At 43.9% G+C, this 19,021-nt stretch overlaps 1 protein-coding gene across 1 annotated transcript; it reads left to right on the forward strand.

Moving 5' to 3' along the window:
* The first annotated feature begins 12,058 nt into the window (after positions 1-12,058).
* On the forward strand, positions 12,059-14,631 carry MSC (musculin). Its single transcript, XM_054059256.1, has 2 exons — positions 12,059-12,638; positions 13,377-14,631. Exons 1-2 carry the CDS (start codon positions 12,117-12,119, stop codon positions 13,461-13,463), a joined length of 609 nt encoding a protein of 202 aa, XP_053915231.1. The 5' UTR covers positions 12,059-12,116; the 3' UTR covers positions 13,464-14,631.
* Positions 14,632-19,021: the final 4,390 nt, after the last annotated feature.

Here is a 19,021-nt window from a genome sequence, read left to right on the forward strand (position 1 = left end):
AAGGAAGAAAGGGTCTACAGAGGAGTCTGGACAGGCTGGGTTGATGGGCTGAGGCCAACTGTCTGGGGCTCAACAAGACCAAGTGTCAAATCCTGCACTTCAGTCACAACAACCCCATGCAACACCACAGGCTTGGGGAACAGTGACTGAAAAGCCACACGGTGGGAAGGGTCCTGGCAGCATTTGTCAACAGCCAGCAATAAGCCCAGGTGGCCAAGAAGACCAATAGAATCCTGGTTTGTATCAGAAATTGTATGGACTACAAAAGTGATCGTCTCCCTGTACTCAGCACTGATGAGGCCGCACCTCAAATACTGTGCTAAGTTTTGGTCTCCTCACTATAAGACATTGAGGTGCTAGAGCATGTCCAGAGGAGGGCAATGAAGTACCTGGAGCATGAGTCTTACGAGAAGTGGCTGGGGAAATTGGAATTGTTTCATCTGTAGAAAAGGAAGCTGAAGGGAGACCTTATTGCTCTCTACAACTTCCTGAAAGGAGGTTGTAGCAAGGTGAGTGTCAGTCTATTTTTCTCAGGTAACAAGAGGTAGGACAGGAGAAAATGGCCTCAAGTTGTACTATGTGTGGATTACATTACATTAGGTATTAGGGAATATTTGTTCACCAAAAGGGTTGTCAAGCATTGGAACAGGCTGCCCAGATAAGTGGTTGAGTCACCATCCTTGGAGGTATTTATGTGGTGCTTAGGGACATGGTTTAGCGATGGACTCAGCAATGTTAAGTTTATGGTTAGACTAAATGATATTGAGGGTCTTTTCTAACCTAAATGATTCTATGATTCCATGATTCCAAATACTGTCTCAGATCAAGGTTTGAAAGGAGACCTAACTATCAGCTATTAGTATTACTTCTATCTAGGGATAGATTTGACAAATATACTGCACCAAGTCTATTCAGCCGGAATGCACGTTCATAGCAAACACAGCACACATGATTTAGCACATTCTGAGGTAGTCCAAGTCTCCTATAAGCTTCTTAATCCACCCTTACTCTGCTCTTAAATTAATGAAAGTGATTTGCCACCCTATGCATTTTATTAGGCTTTGCTGCAGAATACTGAGATGGTAAAAGTATACACGGATTCCAAAGTCAGCTCATGGAAGGAAAAAGATATTAGAGTCCATTACATTTAAAGACCAAATGTCTGGCTCAGAAAATTACTGAAACTCAAATTATTGCCTGTTGAGAGAGTTTTCTGAGGAATATCATAGTATACTTGCCTTTACATACACTCTTCTAGACACTTACTTAATTTAACCACTAAAACAGGACTGGAATAAACGGACCTCAGGACTCAATATAATTATTCTTTCTTCTTAAATTAATTTTTGATGCACTTAAAAAGCAAGATGGGGAGGTAGGGTGCAGCAGAATGTTACCCTGCTCCTGAATAATTTATCCTTCCTAAATTTATCTTAAAAAGGATATCATGAATGAAGATGAGTACCATGGGTGCTTGGAAAGGGTAGCCAATACTGTTTAGTTCAGAATAGCAAGGATAAGAGAGGAACCAAAAGCACAGAAGTCAATTTTATTTATTTTTTTGTGTAGAGCATGCTTTACTCAAGTTTTGCTGCTCATGATAGAGTTCTAGAGACATAAAGGGCACATGTTAAAGGTCTCTGGTACAAGGGTCTGGCCAACCTTTTGCCTCTGCTGAGTGGCAAACTTCTCCTAAAAAGAAAGATCTTTTAATCATATTTCCTTTCCCAATCAGACATGATGCCTGTTTCTGTCTCAATGTGCCCAACCTTCAACATCTTAATCATCTAAAGAACACAAAGAAAGAATGTCTGTGCAGTATTTCAGTATGCTGCCTTATGAATGCCTCCCACATTTTGACATTTCATGTAACAAGTTTAGCAGGTGACATTTTGACCTATACGCTGTAATTCTTGCCACTCACTCCTGACTAGCTGAGTTGAGATACCAAACCCTGAGATGGCTGAAATTAGTTGAGATGAACTGCACCCTAACCGAGGTTTATGCTAATTTATCTACACCTCAAATGCCACACATAGCTAAGTACAGAGGCAGCAGTTATATATACTGCTAATTTTGAGGTAAGGAATGGCAGCACATGCCCCCTCGAATCATCCTATCATCCTAAAACAACAGTGATTTACATAAAATCATGTAAAGGATTAGCTTTGGGGATCTTGGATATGACCTTATTCTGCTCACTTCCTTTGGATTCGCACTAGACAGATGGCAACCATATATTATTTTTTATTTTTTTTTAGGTAGCATAAAACCAAAGAGTAAGTTATTTACATGTTCTTGAAGTGAAAGATCCCTTTGGATAGTTCTGTTTTACTCTGTATTTCTTCACTGGAAAACTTATCCACCATTTCCCAAGCTGACTGCTTCTAATTGCAGGCATGCCTAAGAATTGGTTATGGTGGTCATCATCTATCTTCACCTGCATCTTCATGTGGCACCAGCTGAATCTTAGCCTGCTAAGTCTTTCAGGCACTTAAGATAAAAACAACCTGTTGTTCCACTAAAGGCATTAGAGGTTATGTTCGGACCTGCTTTTCAATGTTGCTAATTATGCTGAGGATGCAGACAGTGATTGACATTAATATAGATATATTTGTTCCACACTAATACATAATCCATCCAAGTTCCTCCTTTTCTGTCATTACATCCATTTGATAATATTATGAGATGTTTGAATACTAACAACAATCTTTTTGAGACTACATAAATCTCTGCAGCATTTGCTCTGTGAGTCCAGTCTCTATTTAGGATGAAGGGTTCACGGGATAAGACTGAATCGTGGCACTTCTTTCTGAAATCATATGAGAAACCATACCTATACCCTTCCTGTTGCATCCTTCCAGCTACCCAAACTGAGAGTGAATAAGAGCAAAATGCAGTGCTGTTTTCCTATGTAATCATCCCGAAGATGGAGTGGGGCAGGTAAGAAATGTGTAATGGGATTGCCCTGGGGATGTCATCTTGACAAACTGACGCAGAGCTTTCAGGGGCAAACAATTTGCTGTCTCTCCACTAGTATTAGGTTGAAACAAGGAATGAATCCGTTTCAGATAACCTTGTAATTTGACTCAGATGATATTATGATTATCTGTTGAAAGGTTCAGGAAGTTCAGAAACTGAAAGAAAAACACAACTAAAACCGTATAATTACTCTTGTGCGTGAGTCACTCCTTGCAAGACTCCTCTAATTTAATTGTAAGGAAAGTGTTATATTACTGGTTTTACTTGGAAATCACAGGCAAGTGTGTATCAATGAGTAAAACATTATTAGTGACCTTCCAGTACCTGAAGGGGGCTACAAGAAAGCTGGGGAGGGACTGTTTACAAAGGCTTGTGGTGATAGAACGAGGGGCAATGAGTATAAACTGGAGAGGGGTTAGATTTAGACTAAACATAAGAAGGAATTTCTTCACAGTGAGAGTGGAACAGGTTGCCCAGGGAAGCTGTGGATGCCCCATTCCTGGAGGTGTTCATGGCCAGGTTGAATGGGGCCTTGAGCAGCCTGATCCAATGAGAAGTGTCCCTGCCCATGGTGGGGGGTTGGAACTGGATGATCTTTAAGGTCCCTTGCAATCCAAACTATTCTATGATTCTGTGATTATGCTCTTGAATAGATACATTAGCTTCATTCCCTCCTGTGCAACCAGTCAGTTTAATTTCTGGTGACTGCTTCATTGCTTTGCATAGAATATATTTATGCATTCGGTCTACATGACATAGACCAAAAAAAGATTTAACAATTTCCAAAATAATCATAAAAGTTTTCTGGGAGCGTTGTTTCCAGACAAGTGGCTTGAACTACCTTCTGCCTTGTCAATCACATTATCATTACCCTTCGCCTTGTCACCTTTCCCCACCTGCAGTAGAGCAGTTGCAGTGTGTAAAGCGATGTTCTATTTTTGATCCCGTAACATAGAATACAATCCTGATTCAAGAAATCAGAACAGAAGCACTTTATTTTTGGCAGCCATTAGTTTATAGTGTCAAGGGATCCTGACATCTCATGGGCAGTGCAATGTCAAACCAGCTGCCTCGTGGTAAGACAGTGCAATCACAGCCCAAGAAAGAGGCAAGAGGAGAACTGCAAGTAATAATGGTCAAGGTAAGTAAACTGTAAATGTACTGTAACTGCCAATTATGAGGAGTTCTAAATGGGAGGAAAGGTAGCACCTGCACATTTTAAGTCAATTAAGGTGAGCAAATCAACAAGTCTTAAAGTATGCTATGCAGTATCCTACTGCAAGTGTGCACAAGATTGGATGACAACGCCAGAAAGCCATTATATCGGTTCCTGAAAATCTTTCCTCCTAAGTGGCAAACTATTAGGATAGCAGAAATGCAGTAATTAGAATTGAAAGGAATTTTGCAGTAGCTACTACAAAGATTCAATTTCATCTTGAAGTGGGCAACACTACTTTTGATAAGGCCCTGGTTGCTTTTTGAAGTAATCTTTGCCTTTTTTTTCCCCCAGGGAAAGAGGGATAAAATTAATTATGAAAAGCTCACCAGGAGAACATGTATCTCAGTCTGTGTTGTTTCCACAGACGGGTGTTATTTAATACATACTGCTTTGTATACCAACAGCCATTCAAGTTGTGCTAAGTACATCTGTGAGGAAATGTGGGAAGATCCCTAAATACAGGTTTCACATTAAAAAACATACTGGAGAGAGCACCATGATAGTCTTACTCTCAGAGGGACTGTGGAATCCATTACTGCATATTTTTAGTTGCACCAAGAGATCCTTAGAAGCACTCTTTTTTTTCCCAGATTCACGCCAAATGCAGTTCTACTTACTTTGGCATGAATATTTCATATTTTAAACCAGGGTCCACAGGAAAAGTCCCAGACATTGTGAATCGGGCTTTCAACTTGTGTCACTGTGTCAGCTCAGTTAAAATTGATGGCTTTGTAATATTTTATGCTAATTAATGACCTTGTTCAGTAGTGTTGTCATTTTTCTTTTCACAGGCATCTGTTCAAAATACAAGGTATGCCTCCAGGTTTGCAAGATTAGATTAACTAACTGCACTGTTTAATTTTATGCAATAGTTCTAAAAAAGTTCTTGTATGATGTATACAGACTTCCTTTAACAGTGCGGGTTCATCCTTGCCAAGACCTCTGGTATTGACAGAATAACCATTTTGTTTAGCAAAATGTAGATAAATCCATATGCATTTTATTTTCCAACTGCTGACTTGGAGAAATCTACCATGAAAGGAAGAAAGCAAGTTATCTTCTGTGATGCTAGTTTACTCTTGTTCCTTAGCTATTAACAAAATTCAAATGGTAAAGTAAGGGAAAGTAAAGGACACAAGTTTGACCCCATCTGTGACTGCTATGAACAATGAACGCTCAAAGAAAGAAGGCAAAGTTTAAAGGTCTGTAGAGATTAGAAAGGTACCTCCAATTCCCAGTTTCGTTGGTTTAAGAGTTTATATTCTGCTAGTAGAGATATTCTGCAGGATTAATTCACCACAGGCATGTCTCCTAGTAGTCTGATCATCACTATTTGAAATCTGCATAGTTTTTTTCTAAAAACGAAATTTGCTCCTGAATACAGAAATGAAGGACAGAAACCCTCTCAGGTCTGAGTTGTGAATATGACAGCTGCATCTGAAAAAAAAAATTATTTCACTGCCTTTCATAAGGAATGGCTCCAGACATCCATTTTCTTTTTCAGATCCTATTCCTTGCCCTAAGCAATAAATTAAAAAAAAAAAAAAAAAATGAGGCCATGAGTATGGCCACAATCACAAAATTAAAAAAAAAAATAATAACTGTGAAAATAACACATATAACAATATTTTCGGTGAAAATAACTTGCAGAAGAATTCAACTTCAGCCATCAAGAAGTGTCTGCAAAGAGCATGCCTTAAGACTGTGACAGGAAGCAGCCTGGGAGACTCTGGAACATTTTAGCTACTTAAAATGTAAAGCACTACTATGGTAATGAAGTGTTTTCAGATGTTGGAGCACTTTTAGAAGTACTGTGAAAAGAAAAAAAAATTCCTGGTTTAATATTATGTAGGATATGGAAACAAGCATTCAGAAAGTGGGAAAATTGGTGTTAAAGCCTCATAGCTGAATTCTTAACCTAACAATTTAAGCTCTTTGTTTTCAAATATAAACCTACCTATATATGTCCAGATGTTAGAAGATGTTAGAAGACATGTTAGAAGAACCATGTCTATTATATCTAAAAAATCGTTGTCAGGACTGGGTCATCTCTCATACATCCCAAATTCAGAATTAACCCAGCAGTGATGGATATGGTCACTTGTAATTTTATCAATCTAGGTGCATCACAGGTCCACCTATTCAGCTAGCTGGAAAAGTGAATATTATATCTGGATACACAATATTCTGTGAAGGAGAACAGAGCACAGCCACAGTGATGCTGTTTCTTACAAGGGAAAGAGCATCTATCCTGACATGGCCTGAACTTATTTCAGGGCCTGAGCACTGTTGAGCTAAGGTGTCATAAGATGCTGACCCATCTGGTGTTCCGCAGGCTGCCTAAGTGCCTTCCATATATAATTTGTTTCCTTGAGAAAGCAAGGAATAATTTCACCAGAAAACTGAAAATGTAAGGCTGCTGTGACTGCAGTCTGCAGGTATTGTGTGCCTTTTGCAGCCTTCCCTCAATGCAGATAGAGGTGTGATGCCAGAGTGTCTGAATTTCCTCTGACTCAGAACAACTCTGGGCAGTGATTTTCCCCCTGCTGAGCACAGAGCTGTCTCACAAGGCTGTATGCCCCTGGCTGAGAGCCCCACTGATTGCACTAGCAGGTCCTCCTCCATCTGATCTGCTGCAGCCCAGCCAAGAAGAGTGTGTGTGTTTGAGCTTTCAAGTATAATGAAGCGCTGTAGTGGCGTTATCTCTCCCCATCTCTTCCGTCTTGCTCTGGTGGGCTTCCCTCTCAGAGTGAAACACAAGGAGGAGAGCTACGCAGCATTTCCTCTTGCCTGATGTTTGCTTGTTATTCCAGCTAATTTGCTCCAAGAGAAGAAATAAACTGCACTTTCAACAGCACCATTAGCTCTGGTCCTTTTAGGTCAATAGCACATATTCAGGCATCATTCAAAAAAAAAAAAAAATAGAATTAGTGAAAAAGATTTCTTAATTTTTTTTATTATTATTTTTTCTTTAATTAAAAGAAATCCACATTTCTGCCTCCTCATCTCCCCACCCGGGCTGATTGACAAAGTGAGCAGAATCCGTGTTCTCACACCAGCGGGTATCTATTACATGAGAACTTTCTTCTGGCGCCAGGAGGTATTTAGAGAGTTGCCTGCCTATTCCACAGGGGAAAGAAACCCTGCTGAAAGTTGGGGATACCTGAGCAAAACTCACTGCTGGCCGCATTCCAGGGAAAAGAGCGATCCTTTGCAGTTAATAACATCTCTCTGTCATTATTACACTGGAAATGTCGAGTGGTTCGAAGGAGTAAACAACGGGGAGTGATTTCTTTCCGTGGTGAAGATGCTCTCGCCTTGCGCTGCGGAGCGGGATTCCCTTTGGGATCGAAAGACAATCCGGTGGGGTTATTTTTGTTTTAAAAGCATGTTCCAGCTTAGACTCGGGGCTGCCGAGCGAGGAGACCGGAGCGTCCCCGCGGCACGGGCGGTACATCAGCCCCCACGGCACCCCCGGGGACTCGCCCCTCTCACAGCGCCCCGCGGCCCCCTCCGGCGGAGAGGGTGCCTTTTCCTCCTGGAGCCCAGGGTCGACGGTGGCCCCGGCAGAGCCTCCCCCGCCGGCGGGGACAGCGCTGCCTGCGTCCCACCGGGGCTCGACCCGCGGGCTCCCCGGGAGCGGGGCAGGGCTTTAACCCCAGATTGCATTCCCTTCACCAAGTGAACCACTATCGGCACTGGCTGGCACTAGTTGGCACTAGCCGGGCAAAATAAATTCTAGCCAATACCACACACCACACACACACACTTCCAGGGGTTCATTTACGCTGTTTGCTTTCTTTGACGTGGCTTGACCCACTGAGTAATTTTTAGTTTCATGTATGGTGGAAAGGCTCTTTTTTTCGGGAGGACTCCCCGGCAAGACACTGATACACACACGCTCATTTCCAACAAGTGTTGGGGCTGACAGCTCCTGCATCCCCCCGTGATGCTCTCGGGTTCTGCCCCCCAGCCCGGGGGGAGCTGGGCTCGTTCACACGGAGCACCTTCACCTAGGTGTCTGCCTTAGGAAGCGACAAAGGGAAAAGAGCATCTTTTAGTGGCTCCTCGACCAATGTCAGACCTCTGGCTACGCACAGGGCACGGGAGGCACGGGCTGTAGCAAAAGGCGCTCCCGGTACAGGCGTTTTTAGCGGGGGCAAAGAAGTGGGGAAATGAGGGTCACGGCACACTTCTCCCGTCACTGGGTGACTTTACCGGGGGATCTGAGCCGTGCGGAAGTGTATTTGCTCTAGCTGGCATTTAACAAAGGCTATAATTCATCCACCTGCCGTGTCAAACATGCCGTGATGGCAGAAGCCCCGCACGCCTTTCACACAGACTGCATGTCCGCTGCAGACGCTTGTGAAGAGATGAAGACTGAGACGTTTGCCAGACGCTGTCCTCCTCCCCTCCAGACATCCTGCTTTACTCACCACCGCGAGAAAACGAATAAAAACGCTCTTGTTACTCAGGTCTTTCCGAAAAAGTGTAAGTGCACTTTAGGTGGGAGCGAAGTGACTCGGTAACGCTGCTGAGTTCGAGGAAAGGACAAATGCCAAAGGAAAGCCTTATTTAAAGCACTTTATCGAGAACACATCATCTCCCTCCTCCACCCTGCTTTGTCGCTGCCAACACCCCAGAGGATGAACGAGAAAGACATGGGGCTTTTAGCAGTTTCCCCTCCTATCCTCGGAGATAACCCGCGTTTTACAGCCTTGGCCTCTGGCTATTTTTTTTTTTCCTCTTTCGCTTTTTGTTATAATTTATTCTGGATCTCTAGGAAGGAAACAAAAGGGTTATATCCCCTTTGCCCCATCCCGGATCCCGGCCGGGCTGTTCTCGCTGCCCTGTGGCGGGGCCAGCCCGACAGCGGGGAGATGCTCTCCGTCTCTCCATTCTGCGCTCTCAGGTGCAGCGTGGAACACTCTGATCTGCTGCAAAGATTAGGGAGAAATATGATTTTCGCGTAGTCTTTTTTTCCTCGAGCTGGATGGTTAAATTTATTTACCAAACTGCCTTCTGGAAAAGTGTGACAAAAGACACGTTCTTCCCAGTGCGCCTCCCCAAAGCAGGAATCTTCCCCTCAGCAGGGCAAAGTTGCTTTCTGTGGCCTCAGGCAGAGCTCCCTGGGGAAGGGCCTTTCTGTAGCTTCTTCCCACGCAGGAACTGTTTGAGCTGGTGCTCCTTTTCCTCCACACACACTCTGGGTTTTGCAAAGCCAGGCTGCCCTGGCACTGTACAGGATGGACTCTGAGAGAGCGGAGGGATGTTGTCCTCGGAGTTCGGGCATTAGTCAGACCGTGGGTTTAACTTTTAAGGGGAAAAGGTAAAGGGGCTCTACGTGACAACGGGTGTAAAATGCGTTCCTGATATACCAGCGACTTTTTCGCTGCTCAGCACAAAAGAGCATAAACAAATCGAAGTCTTGACAAATGGAAGCATGATGTAATGCCTTGTCCTCATCAAAGACTATCCTGAAAATGATATCTTGGTCAGTGTCGCAGAAATTAGCGGTTTGGTGGATCTGAGAGGAGTCAGTTCTGCTCGGTTTCGTTGGGTGTAAATCCGAAGCAACCACTGAGGCTCAGTCCTTGATTTACTCCTTCTCATTTCCCTGTTCCTGTACTAATGAAGAAACGGGCAAAGACGATCTGAGAACGCGACTATTCCCTCCCCGCCCCCAATCCCTTCATTAAAGGAGACACTCTCCATTATGGGTTGCCTTTAATCCGCCGAGGCAGAGGTAGGCGCGAAAGGTGAGATTTGCCATTGTGGCTTTTAAGAGTGGGTACCAGTTCTTTGTTTAAAGAAATTCGGCACTTTCTCCCATTAATCTTTAGCAGGGGAAACGTTCAGCCCGCACCTGTATAAACAACCCAGATGGGGGGGCGGGAGTAAACCTATATCTCTTTCCCTGCAGTACCCTTAAATATATATATATATGTGGATAATGTGGATAATGTAGGCTAACTGGGGAGGCAAAGCAACCCTAAAGTCCAGCGCACTCCCCTTTCACTGTACAGTGTGTGGGACTCAGCCAGGGCATCGTAGTGTCAAACCAAGTTCAAGAGATCCAGTTGCAAGATCAGCTGCCTGTTTCGGTGGTTCAAGAAATGTCAAGTTTCACTTGGAAAGGCTGCTGTTAAACCCGACTCTGATGTGGTTCTAGCCCCAGCGGGTGAAACCGAGGTTTATTCAGCACTGAGTGGCCCTCAATGAGACCACAGGGTTGGCTGGGAGCGAAGTGCAAAGCGCTGGGCGAAAAGGCAGCGGGCGGTGCCAGGAAAGTTGTGCGGCACCAACCGGGAAGGTTCCACTCGGCCGGGAGGGAAACGGAAGGGAAAAAAACCAGGAGCAAAGATTGCGGGACAAGATCTTTCCACCTGTTGTAGTCATTAGATTCTTTTCTGTGAACTGAATACTTATTCTGGTAAACCGTATCCAGACAGGGCCGTGAAGGCCAGGGAGGAACTAAATGTTAGTTATTCATCGTGGTAAGAAGAGATATTTTGGGGTGTGGGAGGGATACAAACTGTTGGTTGTTGTTTTGTTGGGTTTTTTTTTAGTTTTTTACCCCTGTTCAATTTGCATATCGGTATTTGGATGCTGGGTCCCCCACTCCCCCCTGGATTCTATAAAAGCTGCAGCGCGGAATTTACTTTAAAAAACCCAAACAAACAAAACCCCAACCCGCCAACAGCTCGAAAAGCTGTCTCGTTTAATTTACTCCGTGAAACAGAGCTGTATGCAGTCCGATTAATTGGCTTTTAATTAATTACTCTGACGAAGGAGGAGCCCTCGCACAAGTTATATTCTTTTGCTACTTTCTGTAGCTTCGCCCCAAGTTGCTGACACCATCAAAACATAATTCACACACTTCCAGTGACTTTTTCCATCACAAACCTCTCCCTTCTCCCTGCTCGCCGCGTCTCCTGCTGCCCCCGCCCGCCTCGGTGCCGGGATCGGGACCGCAGCGCCGCCTCGGGGACCGGGCTGACCGCAGGGCAGGACAGCCTGAGAGAGTTGGGGTTCTTCTGGAGAAGAAAAGGCTCCGAGGGGACCTTACAGCGACCTTCCAATATCTGGAAAGGGCCTATAAGAAAGCCTGGGAAGGACTGTTCACAAAGGCTTGTAGTGACTGGACAAGGGGCACTGGGTATAAACTGGAGAGGGGCAGATTTAGACTAGACATAAGGAAGAATTTCTTCATAGTGAGAGTGGTGAGACACTGGCACAGGTTTCCCAGGGAAGCTGCGGATGCCCCATCCCTGGAGGTGTTCAAGGCCAGGTTGGATGGGGCCTTGGGCAGCCTGATCCAGTGGGAAGTGTCCCTGCCCATGGCAGGGGGGTTGGAACTAGACTTTAAGGTCCCTTCCAACCCAAACTATTCTAATATTCTATGATTCTACGACTCTATGAAATTCCCCTGGCCCCGAAGAAAAGGCAGGAGGGGGAGCGAATGGCGGTGGGTCGGGGTGGCGCTGAGCCTTAGCTCCGCCGCTGTCGCCTTGAGTCCGGCCGCAGCGCCCTCTCCCCGCACGCGCCCTTGCGGGGGCAGCCCTGGGGGTATTTTCCGTCCTCGGGGTGAGGAGAGGGGTCTATCCCGGAGGAAAAGCACTCATGCTCACGGCGGCGTCGCTCCCGAGAGCGCACGCACACGCCGGGACACACCCCCGCGTGTTCCCCGTTATACGCGGCAGACTCGGCGCCCCGGAGCGCGCAGCGGCGCCGCCCCCGGCGCGGGGCTCAGCCGGGTGCTACCCCCTCCGCCCTCCCCTCCGGCAGATGGTTTGCTCCGCGGACACTCGATATATAGCGCTGTCAAGGGGCGCATCCCCCCGCCGCCCCCCCCCGCCCCCGGTACCGGTCCTGCCTCGCCGCCCACCTCCCTCCCTCCCTCCGTCCCGGGGCGATGTCCGCGGGCTCCGGGAGCGAGGCGGAGGAGCTGCCCGACATGGACCTGCGGGCGCTGCAGCTGGACTACCCGCCGCCGGCCAAGCGGCAGCCCCGCGGCCAGCTCTACCCGTCGGGGGACAACTCCTCGGCGGCGGAGGAGGAGGAGGACGAGGAGGAAGAGGAGGACGAGGAGGAGGAGGACGGCGAGGGCGCGGCGGGGCCGGCGGGCAGCGGCTGCAAAAGGAAGCGGGCGCGGGGCGGCGGCCCCGGGGGCAAGAAGGCGGTGTCGGGGCCGCGGGGGCCGCCGCCCGAGGGGAAGCAATCGCAGCGCAACGCGGCCAACGCGCGGGAGCGGGCGCGGATGCGGGTGCTGAGCAAGGCGTTCTCCCGGCTGAAGACGAGCCTGCCCTGGGTGCCGCCCGACACCAAGCTCTCCAAGCTGGACACTCTGCGCCTGGCGTCCAGCTACATCGCCCACCTCCGGCAGCTCCTGCAGGAGGATCGCTACGAGAACGGCTACGTCCACCCCGTCAACCTGGTACGGCCTCGGGATGCGCGGCCGGGGGCAGCCCCGGGACACCGGCCCCTCCTCCGGGCAGGGCTGGCGGCGTCGAGCCGTGCCCACCGTCAAGAACCCTCGAGGTGGCCCCGACTGCTTCGTAAATCGCCTGCAATGCCCCCCCCCGGGGGGCGACCCGAGAGCCGGGCTTGGCTTACGGTAGTGACGGGTGTGTCTGTTCTGGGGAGTCGGAGTTGGGAACCCTAAAGAAACAAATTCCTCGGGCGTTAGGCAAGCTTAATGTCCGAAAAAGGAGTAATGCTCTCCGCGGGCTGGCTTGGACCGCGAGAGAGCCCTCAGGAGTTCATCGGTACGAAACTATGTGCCTGATGCGTGCCACGGGGGTAAAAAAAAGTTGCTTAGATGGTGCGGAGTGATTGTTTTTGTGTGATCTGTATGGTTTTTTTTTTATTTATAAAATCATGCAAACAGTTGCAAGGCAAGAGAAATGCTGCCAGCTTTGCTGAAAGCCATTTGTTGCTGACCATTGCAGCACTGTTGCGGAGCATTTACTGATGATGAAAAACGTAATGAAAGTATTTGTTAGGGGAACTCAGCCCTCTCTGTGCTTCCCACAGGGACTAAAACATGATGACGTGTTTTCAACTGAACCAGAGTTAGACATCTATCACTAATAAAAGCTCCAGTTTCACAGTATCATAGCAGGTTAAACTATTTTTTAATGTGAAATACCTTTTTTTTTTTTTTTGCTTACAGACTTGGCCATTTGTGGTTTCGGGAAGACCTGACTCCGACACCAAAGAAGTTTCTACTGCCAGCAGATTATGTGGAACTACTGCATAGTCAAAGTAAATTGGTTTGGTTTGTTGTTGTTGATGATCTGTTTTTTATGGGCGGGATATTTTTAATAGCTGTGATTTATCAGCTCAAGGCTAGAAGATGGGGGCAACCCCTCATCTCTAATAGTGTTGAATCTGTGTCCAGTCATTCTTTTCCCTTAGAACCCTGAGGGAAGTTTATTTAAAGCAGTAGAGAAAGGGAGGCGGTGGAAATTAGAGTTTTTATGAACTGACTGCAGCAAATGAAGTCTGGGACTTGGAAAGGCCCTTCTTTGGCTTCATCGTTCTTACCACTGCCTGAGGAACTGTTGTTATGAGGTTTATAAACTAATGGAAGAGGAATATAATGATGTAGAATTAACAGCATGGACCAAAATACAACCTTACAAACTAACCCCAAACAGTGTTATTTGTACTTTAAAGCAAAGCAGTATTTTAGATTAGCTTTGAAACTCAAATAGATTTATAATATATTTTGATGGCTTTTGTATTCACGGATCCAGTTTGCTGCAACTCTGCAATAAGTGTAGTCATACTTCTTTTTTTGTCTTTTTAACCAAAGTTTTCCTAAAGACATGTTCGTGGCTACATTTTACATTTAAGCTACCATCCATTGGAATTAAACTAATTCCTTTGGCTTTGTCTCAAAATGCCACATGTAAGAATGAGGAACTGTCACCAAAAATAAGGCAGAGTTTCTGTGCCTTAATCTGGAACGGAGTTCTGCAGGGGGTCTGTAGAGGCAGGGGGTATGTTGTAAAGAACAAATTTGTATGATGCTGCAAAAGAACAACAATTCACAATGTTTTAAACACTTTTCCTGTACTGTCATGCTTATCTTTGAAAGGTGAACCCTTAAATGAGTTCTAGTGACATTTCTTCACTGACTCAAATGCTGTAATAAAAGAGGATGCCGTCAAATAAGTTGCAAATGTAAATAACTCTATTTTTTTATAAATGACATTAAAAGCTTGGTTACAATGACTTACTGGTACTGTCATAGTGTGCGTGGCTGCATCATTATAGGAATGTCTTTGTAACACATGTTCTTGAAACCCACTTTTGTAAGCACAGTTCTCTTCTTCATCTCTTAAGAGCAGATACATCTGCAACAACAGAGTCAGATAAGAACAGTTTCACCCCAAACAATTCACGTGAGGGTAAGGTACTATACCAATCAGCAGGAAAAAAGACATTTTAACAACTTACAGAATTCACTGTCATAATCTTTTCTGCGAATCAGGGAAACAAATAAATGTAGATTAAGAAATTGATGCCATTAATTTGTTCTGCTTCATAGCGTGGAATATAGTGTAATAGTGCCTTTTGCTGTTCTTTGTCATTTTACATTTCCATCTGTAGTCTGTTTTGCCTTTTTTTGTATTTGTGCAATAGGAAAATCAGCTGGATTTTCCTAGTTGGGAGCAAACTTTTCCTGTTTTAAGATTAAAACTCAGATAAGATTTTCTTTCCTCAAAATATTTTCCCTGAAGTTAATTCAACCTAATAGAGAGGACTGAATTTATAGAGAAGGAAAAGCCTCCTCTCCTTCATTTAAGCAGGAAGGAGGAAGAAACATTTGCCTAACAAGAACCAGTCTAACCTTGTTTCTCGTCAGGTCATCCCTCATCATGTATTTCTATTTGGAAATATTGCACAGAAACCCAAGAATGACTGTTGGTGGTGTCTTTCAAGAAGATGAACTGCAGAAAATTGCTTTTCTTCTTGTGAAGTGTGAAATATTGCAGGGCCACTACACAATAAAATGAGGGCTCAGTCCAGGATCTGCTGAAACTGCTGCTTCCAGTGATTTGAGAGCAAGCTGTACAGAGAATATAATCTAATTTATCTTCCGGTACTGTGGTTTTATTGAGAGAAAGGCTGTGAATGAAGGGACTAGCCTAGTTTGTAGTTATGTAGCTGAGGTGGGACTCCAACTGACCGTCTCTAGGAAGCTTTATGGAATGAAAAGAATATAAACAGTAAATCAAAAACAAAAGACCCTTAAGAAGGCATAAGTAAAAGAAAACTCGACCATTGTTTATCTGAATCCTAGAGAAAAGATTATTCAGCAATTTAAGTAAGGTGCCACTTGAGATAATCTCAGTTGTGATACTTAGCTGTTTTTGGCCTTGGTCCCAGCTGTAATTGGTTAACGACTCTAGGAGACTGGAAAAACAAGGAAAGCACGAAGAACTTTAAACAGCATAGAAAGATCCATATGAAATGATGGAAAAAAATGTTCAGGGTAAATTCCCAAATATGAAGTGGTTATATTAAGTAAATACAGCAGGTCAAAATTGGGGATGAAGAGTGTGATGTGAAGAAAAACATAGTGTTACTTCCATCTATGCACCATACTACATGCTGTCAAATATATTTTTTTTCCTTCTGAGTACATAATACATAAAAATACTTTCTGCGTAAAATACTGAAGGCACTTACTGTATTTGTTCCTGTGACAGACACAACCATATGACGATAGTGCCCCAATAGACTTATCACTGGTTTTAGAACAGAAGTACACAATGTCCACAGGTGACATTTCAGGTTAAAATCTGGAGAGAAAACTACAGCTTTTAGATAGTGAATGTTGTATAAGACTCAATTCTTTGTTTTGAGTACCTCTGTACAGAGTTACATGTATTAGTGTATACTTTTTTTATCTTAATATGGCAGTTATACATGTTTGGATCTCTCTAACATAGATCTGGTATTTCAAATCATTTATTTTAATCCTTGAGTTCATAAATATTATTTTTAAAAAGTAAATTAATCTTTCTTCTTCTCTCTCAGTGAGAGGCATTATATGAGTAGGAAAAAAGTTCAGACAATTGAACAGGCTCCTTATGGGTTTGTCCTGAGATGAAGGCTGCTGTCTTGCCAAGGAAGTGCCAGGCAGGTCACGTATTCTAGCATTCCTCACCTATAAAGGCACAGCAAAAATAGATGCACACAGTTTTGAATCCCTTTTTTAAAACTCATGAACAGATGAAATTCAGATTAGTGCTTTATATGAATGATGTGACCAAAATATTCTAAAATGGTACTTTTAAGTATACATACGTTTTTAGTAGATTTGGCAAGTATATACTTGATGATTTTTTTGTTACATTAATGACAAGGTACAAGGTGAACCCATCTTGATCCCATAAAGGTATGCAAATCTCGCTAATGCTGTTTTACAAATAAAATTCCAAATCATCTGCAACCCATATTCAGCTGAGACCCGCTTCATGTGAAATCTTAAAGGTAGAATACTTGCATTGACTTTCCTGGCAGGCAGTCCATATACAAAGAGGAATACTTGTCTCCCAAAAATTTTTTTTATGACTTCAGACCTACATAAACGTTGTGTAGAACTTTGTTTTATGTGGGACTCTATCTATAGAGCAGTTCATTAGCCAGAAAGCTCTTGTCTTCTTCATGAAACCATTCCTTTCCAATACATGTATTTGCTTACATAAGGAAAATACATCATGTTGAAAATGTTAACAATTCTGATCTGAGCAAAAGAAATATAGTTTGCATATAAGAAATACCTAAGCCATACCTTTCCCACTTAGTGACTTTATACACATACTGTTTAAAGAACTCTCAGAAATGCTGTGGATCCAGAATAAAAATCCAAGTTAATCAGCTAAGTGAAGGTGACTATGTAAGAAGTACAGTTGCCATAGGGGTTTCCCAGCTGAACGAAGGAGTTGAAGAAATTTATTTTAAGATCTCAGTAACTCTCTGGAAGTCACTCTGTCTCTCTTCATTGACTCTAGAAGGACCCCAAGCTGACTGGTGTTTTAGTTAACTATTAAATATTCGGAGGGATAAAGTCAGATTTAAAAGACCAAACTTTATGCAAGCCAAGTAAGAGAAAAAGAAGGAAGAAGCAGGATTTACAGCTACCCACCAATACAAGCTTATAGTAGCCCTATAGTATAAGAAAACAATAATTACATTATTTGAACGAAACAACACAGAAAGCTGTCCATTCTACCGGAGTATAGTCACTTGTCTACAAGTAGCTAATTCTATATAACAGGGAATTTCCATTTGGTATGGCAGCACAGATTTTCACCAAGACTAAAGGCAATTCTGCCTAAGAATTAGGTTCCACCACCGGGCAGTGTTTATCACACTCCACTCCAACTGAAAGATGTGTAGAACAGATATTTTCCACAATGCACAGAGAATGGATGCTGCGCTGCCTTCCCAACCCTAAATACTTAAACCGGTATGTTTAATTCTGAGAAGAGTGCATTGGGATCAGTTGCTACGTTATGTAGGTACTTGTGTTCCCACAGTGCAGACTGGTTAGAATTCAGGTACTCAGAAGAAATAAGTCTCGGTCTTCATTGGCTGTGAAAAGTTTGTAAATACAAATTAGTACAAAATAACTAAAACAGCGCCTTATTTGGAATGCAGCAAATGACTATAGTTAAAATTCCTAGACAAGTTAAGACAACTGAAAAGATTCATACAGGATTTATCCAACAAAACAGGCAAATCTGAGAGAAGCTTGTGGCTGATTAGGCCTGAAGAATCACTCTTGTGACTCTGGGGTGCTGGCAGCCCAATAAGGTCTGGAACTAGAAACGTGGTGAAACTCAGAAGAACTATAATTAAACTTGGTGATGTGACTGGGATTTAGCAAGCAAAGGAAATCACCCAATCTACTCATGCTGGTGCCAGTGTTAAAAAGAATTTAAAATGTGACAGGAAAAGTTCTCTATGAAAACAAAGCAGGAAGGGCTGCGAGTCAAAATACATACACAGTCACAACCCCAGAAAACAGACTGCTGAGCATCTGGGACAAAAAGTCACAAGAATAACAAAAGATTGCATCATTTTCTAAGAGTTTACAAAGTCCCATGTAGTAAGCACAGCATTCACGCAGGGGATAGACAACAGCAGCTTTAGCTCACAGTGATCTTCATTGTAACAAGAAAAATAGGATAAATGGATGGTAATCCTAGAAACAAATGGATCACTTTTTAATTCTAAATCCAAGTTGCTGAGATGGCAGAAGCATTGTAAGTTCCATAATCAGGAAAAGATAAGAAGTAAATGTGGGCATGAATGTCCATAGAAAATCGAGCTTATAACAGCACAAGCAACTACTCTATTCCTTGAATATAAGCAGTATGGAGTTTAAATTAGTTCACATCCTTAGTATCAAGAGGACATGTCATCTAGAGGAAGAGAGGCCCAAATTGAACTAGAAGTCTTTTGCAACAAGGAGCTGAAAGATTCCAACTGTCCTGTGATTCATCTATTCAGGGAAATCCCTCTTGCCCTAGGAAGGTGGCTGAAGAGGACTGCAGCTTTGGGAAGCCTCAAGAAAGCAGATGAACTGCCAGAAGAGATACGGTCTGTGGTCACTATGGGGAAAAGCAAAACAAACCAAATGCCACTCATTTCTCCTGTTGAAATGTCTCATCCTACCCTCAATATAAACATATGTGCATGAAATGTTTTACACTATCTAGAATGGAGATATTGGAAAAATGGTTAATGTCAAATCTTTTTACTTGCACTCTGGCACATGTTTGGTCTGGACTTGTC

This window comes from Cuculus canorus, chromosome 2 (assembly GCF_017976375.1).
Source record: "Cuculus canorus isolate bCucCan1 chromosome 2, bCucCan1.pri, whole genome shotgun sequence".
NCBI lineage: Eukaryota > Metazoa > Chordata > Aves > Cuculiformes > Cuculidae > Cuculus > Cuculus canorus.

Coding starts and splice junctions, on each gene's coding strand:
- MSC (XM_054059256.1), top strand. CDS start 12,117: ATGTCCGCGGGCTCCGGGAGCGAGGCGGAGGAGCTGCCCGACATGGAC. Junction 12,639..13,376: donor ACGTCCACCCCGTCAACCTG/GTACGGCCTCGG, acceptor TTTTGCTTACAG/ACTTGGCCATTTGTGGTTTC.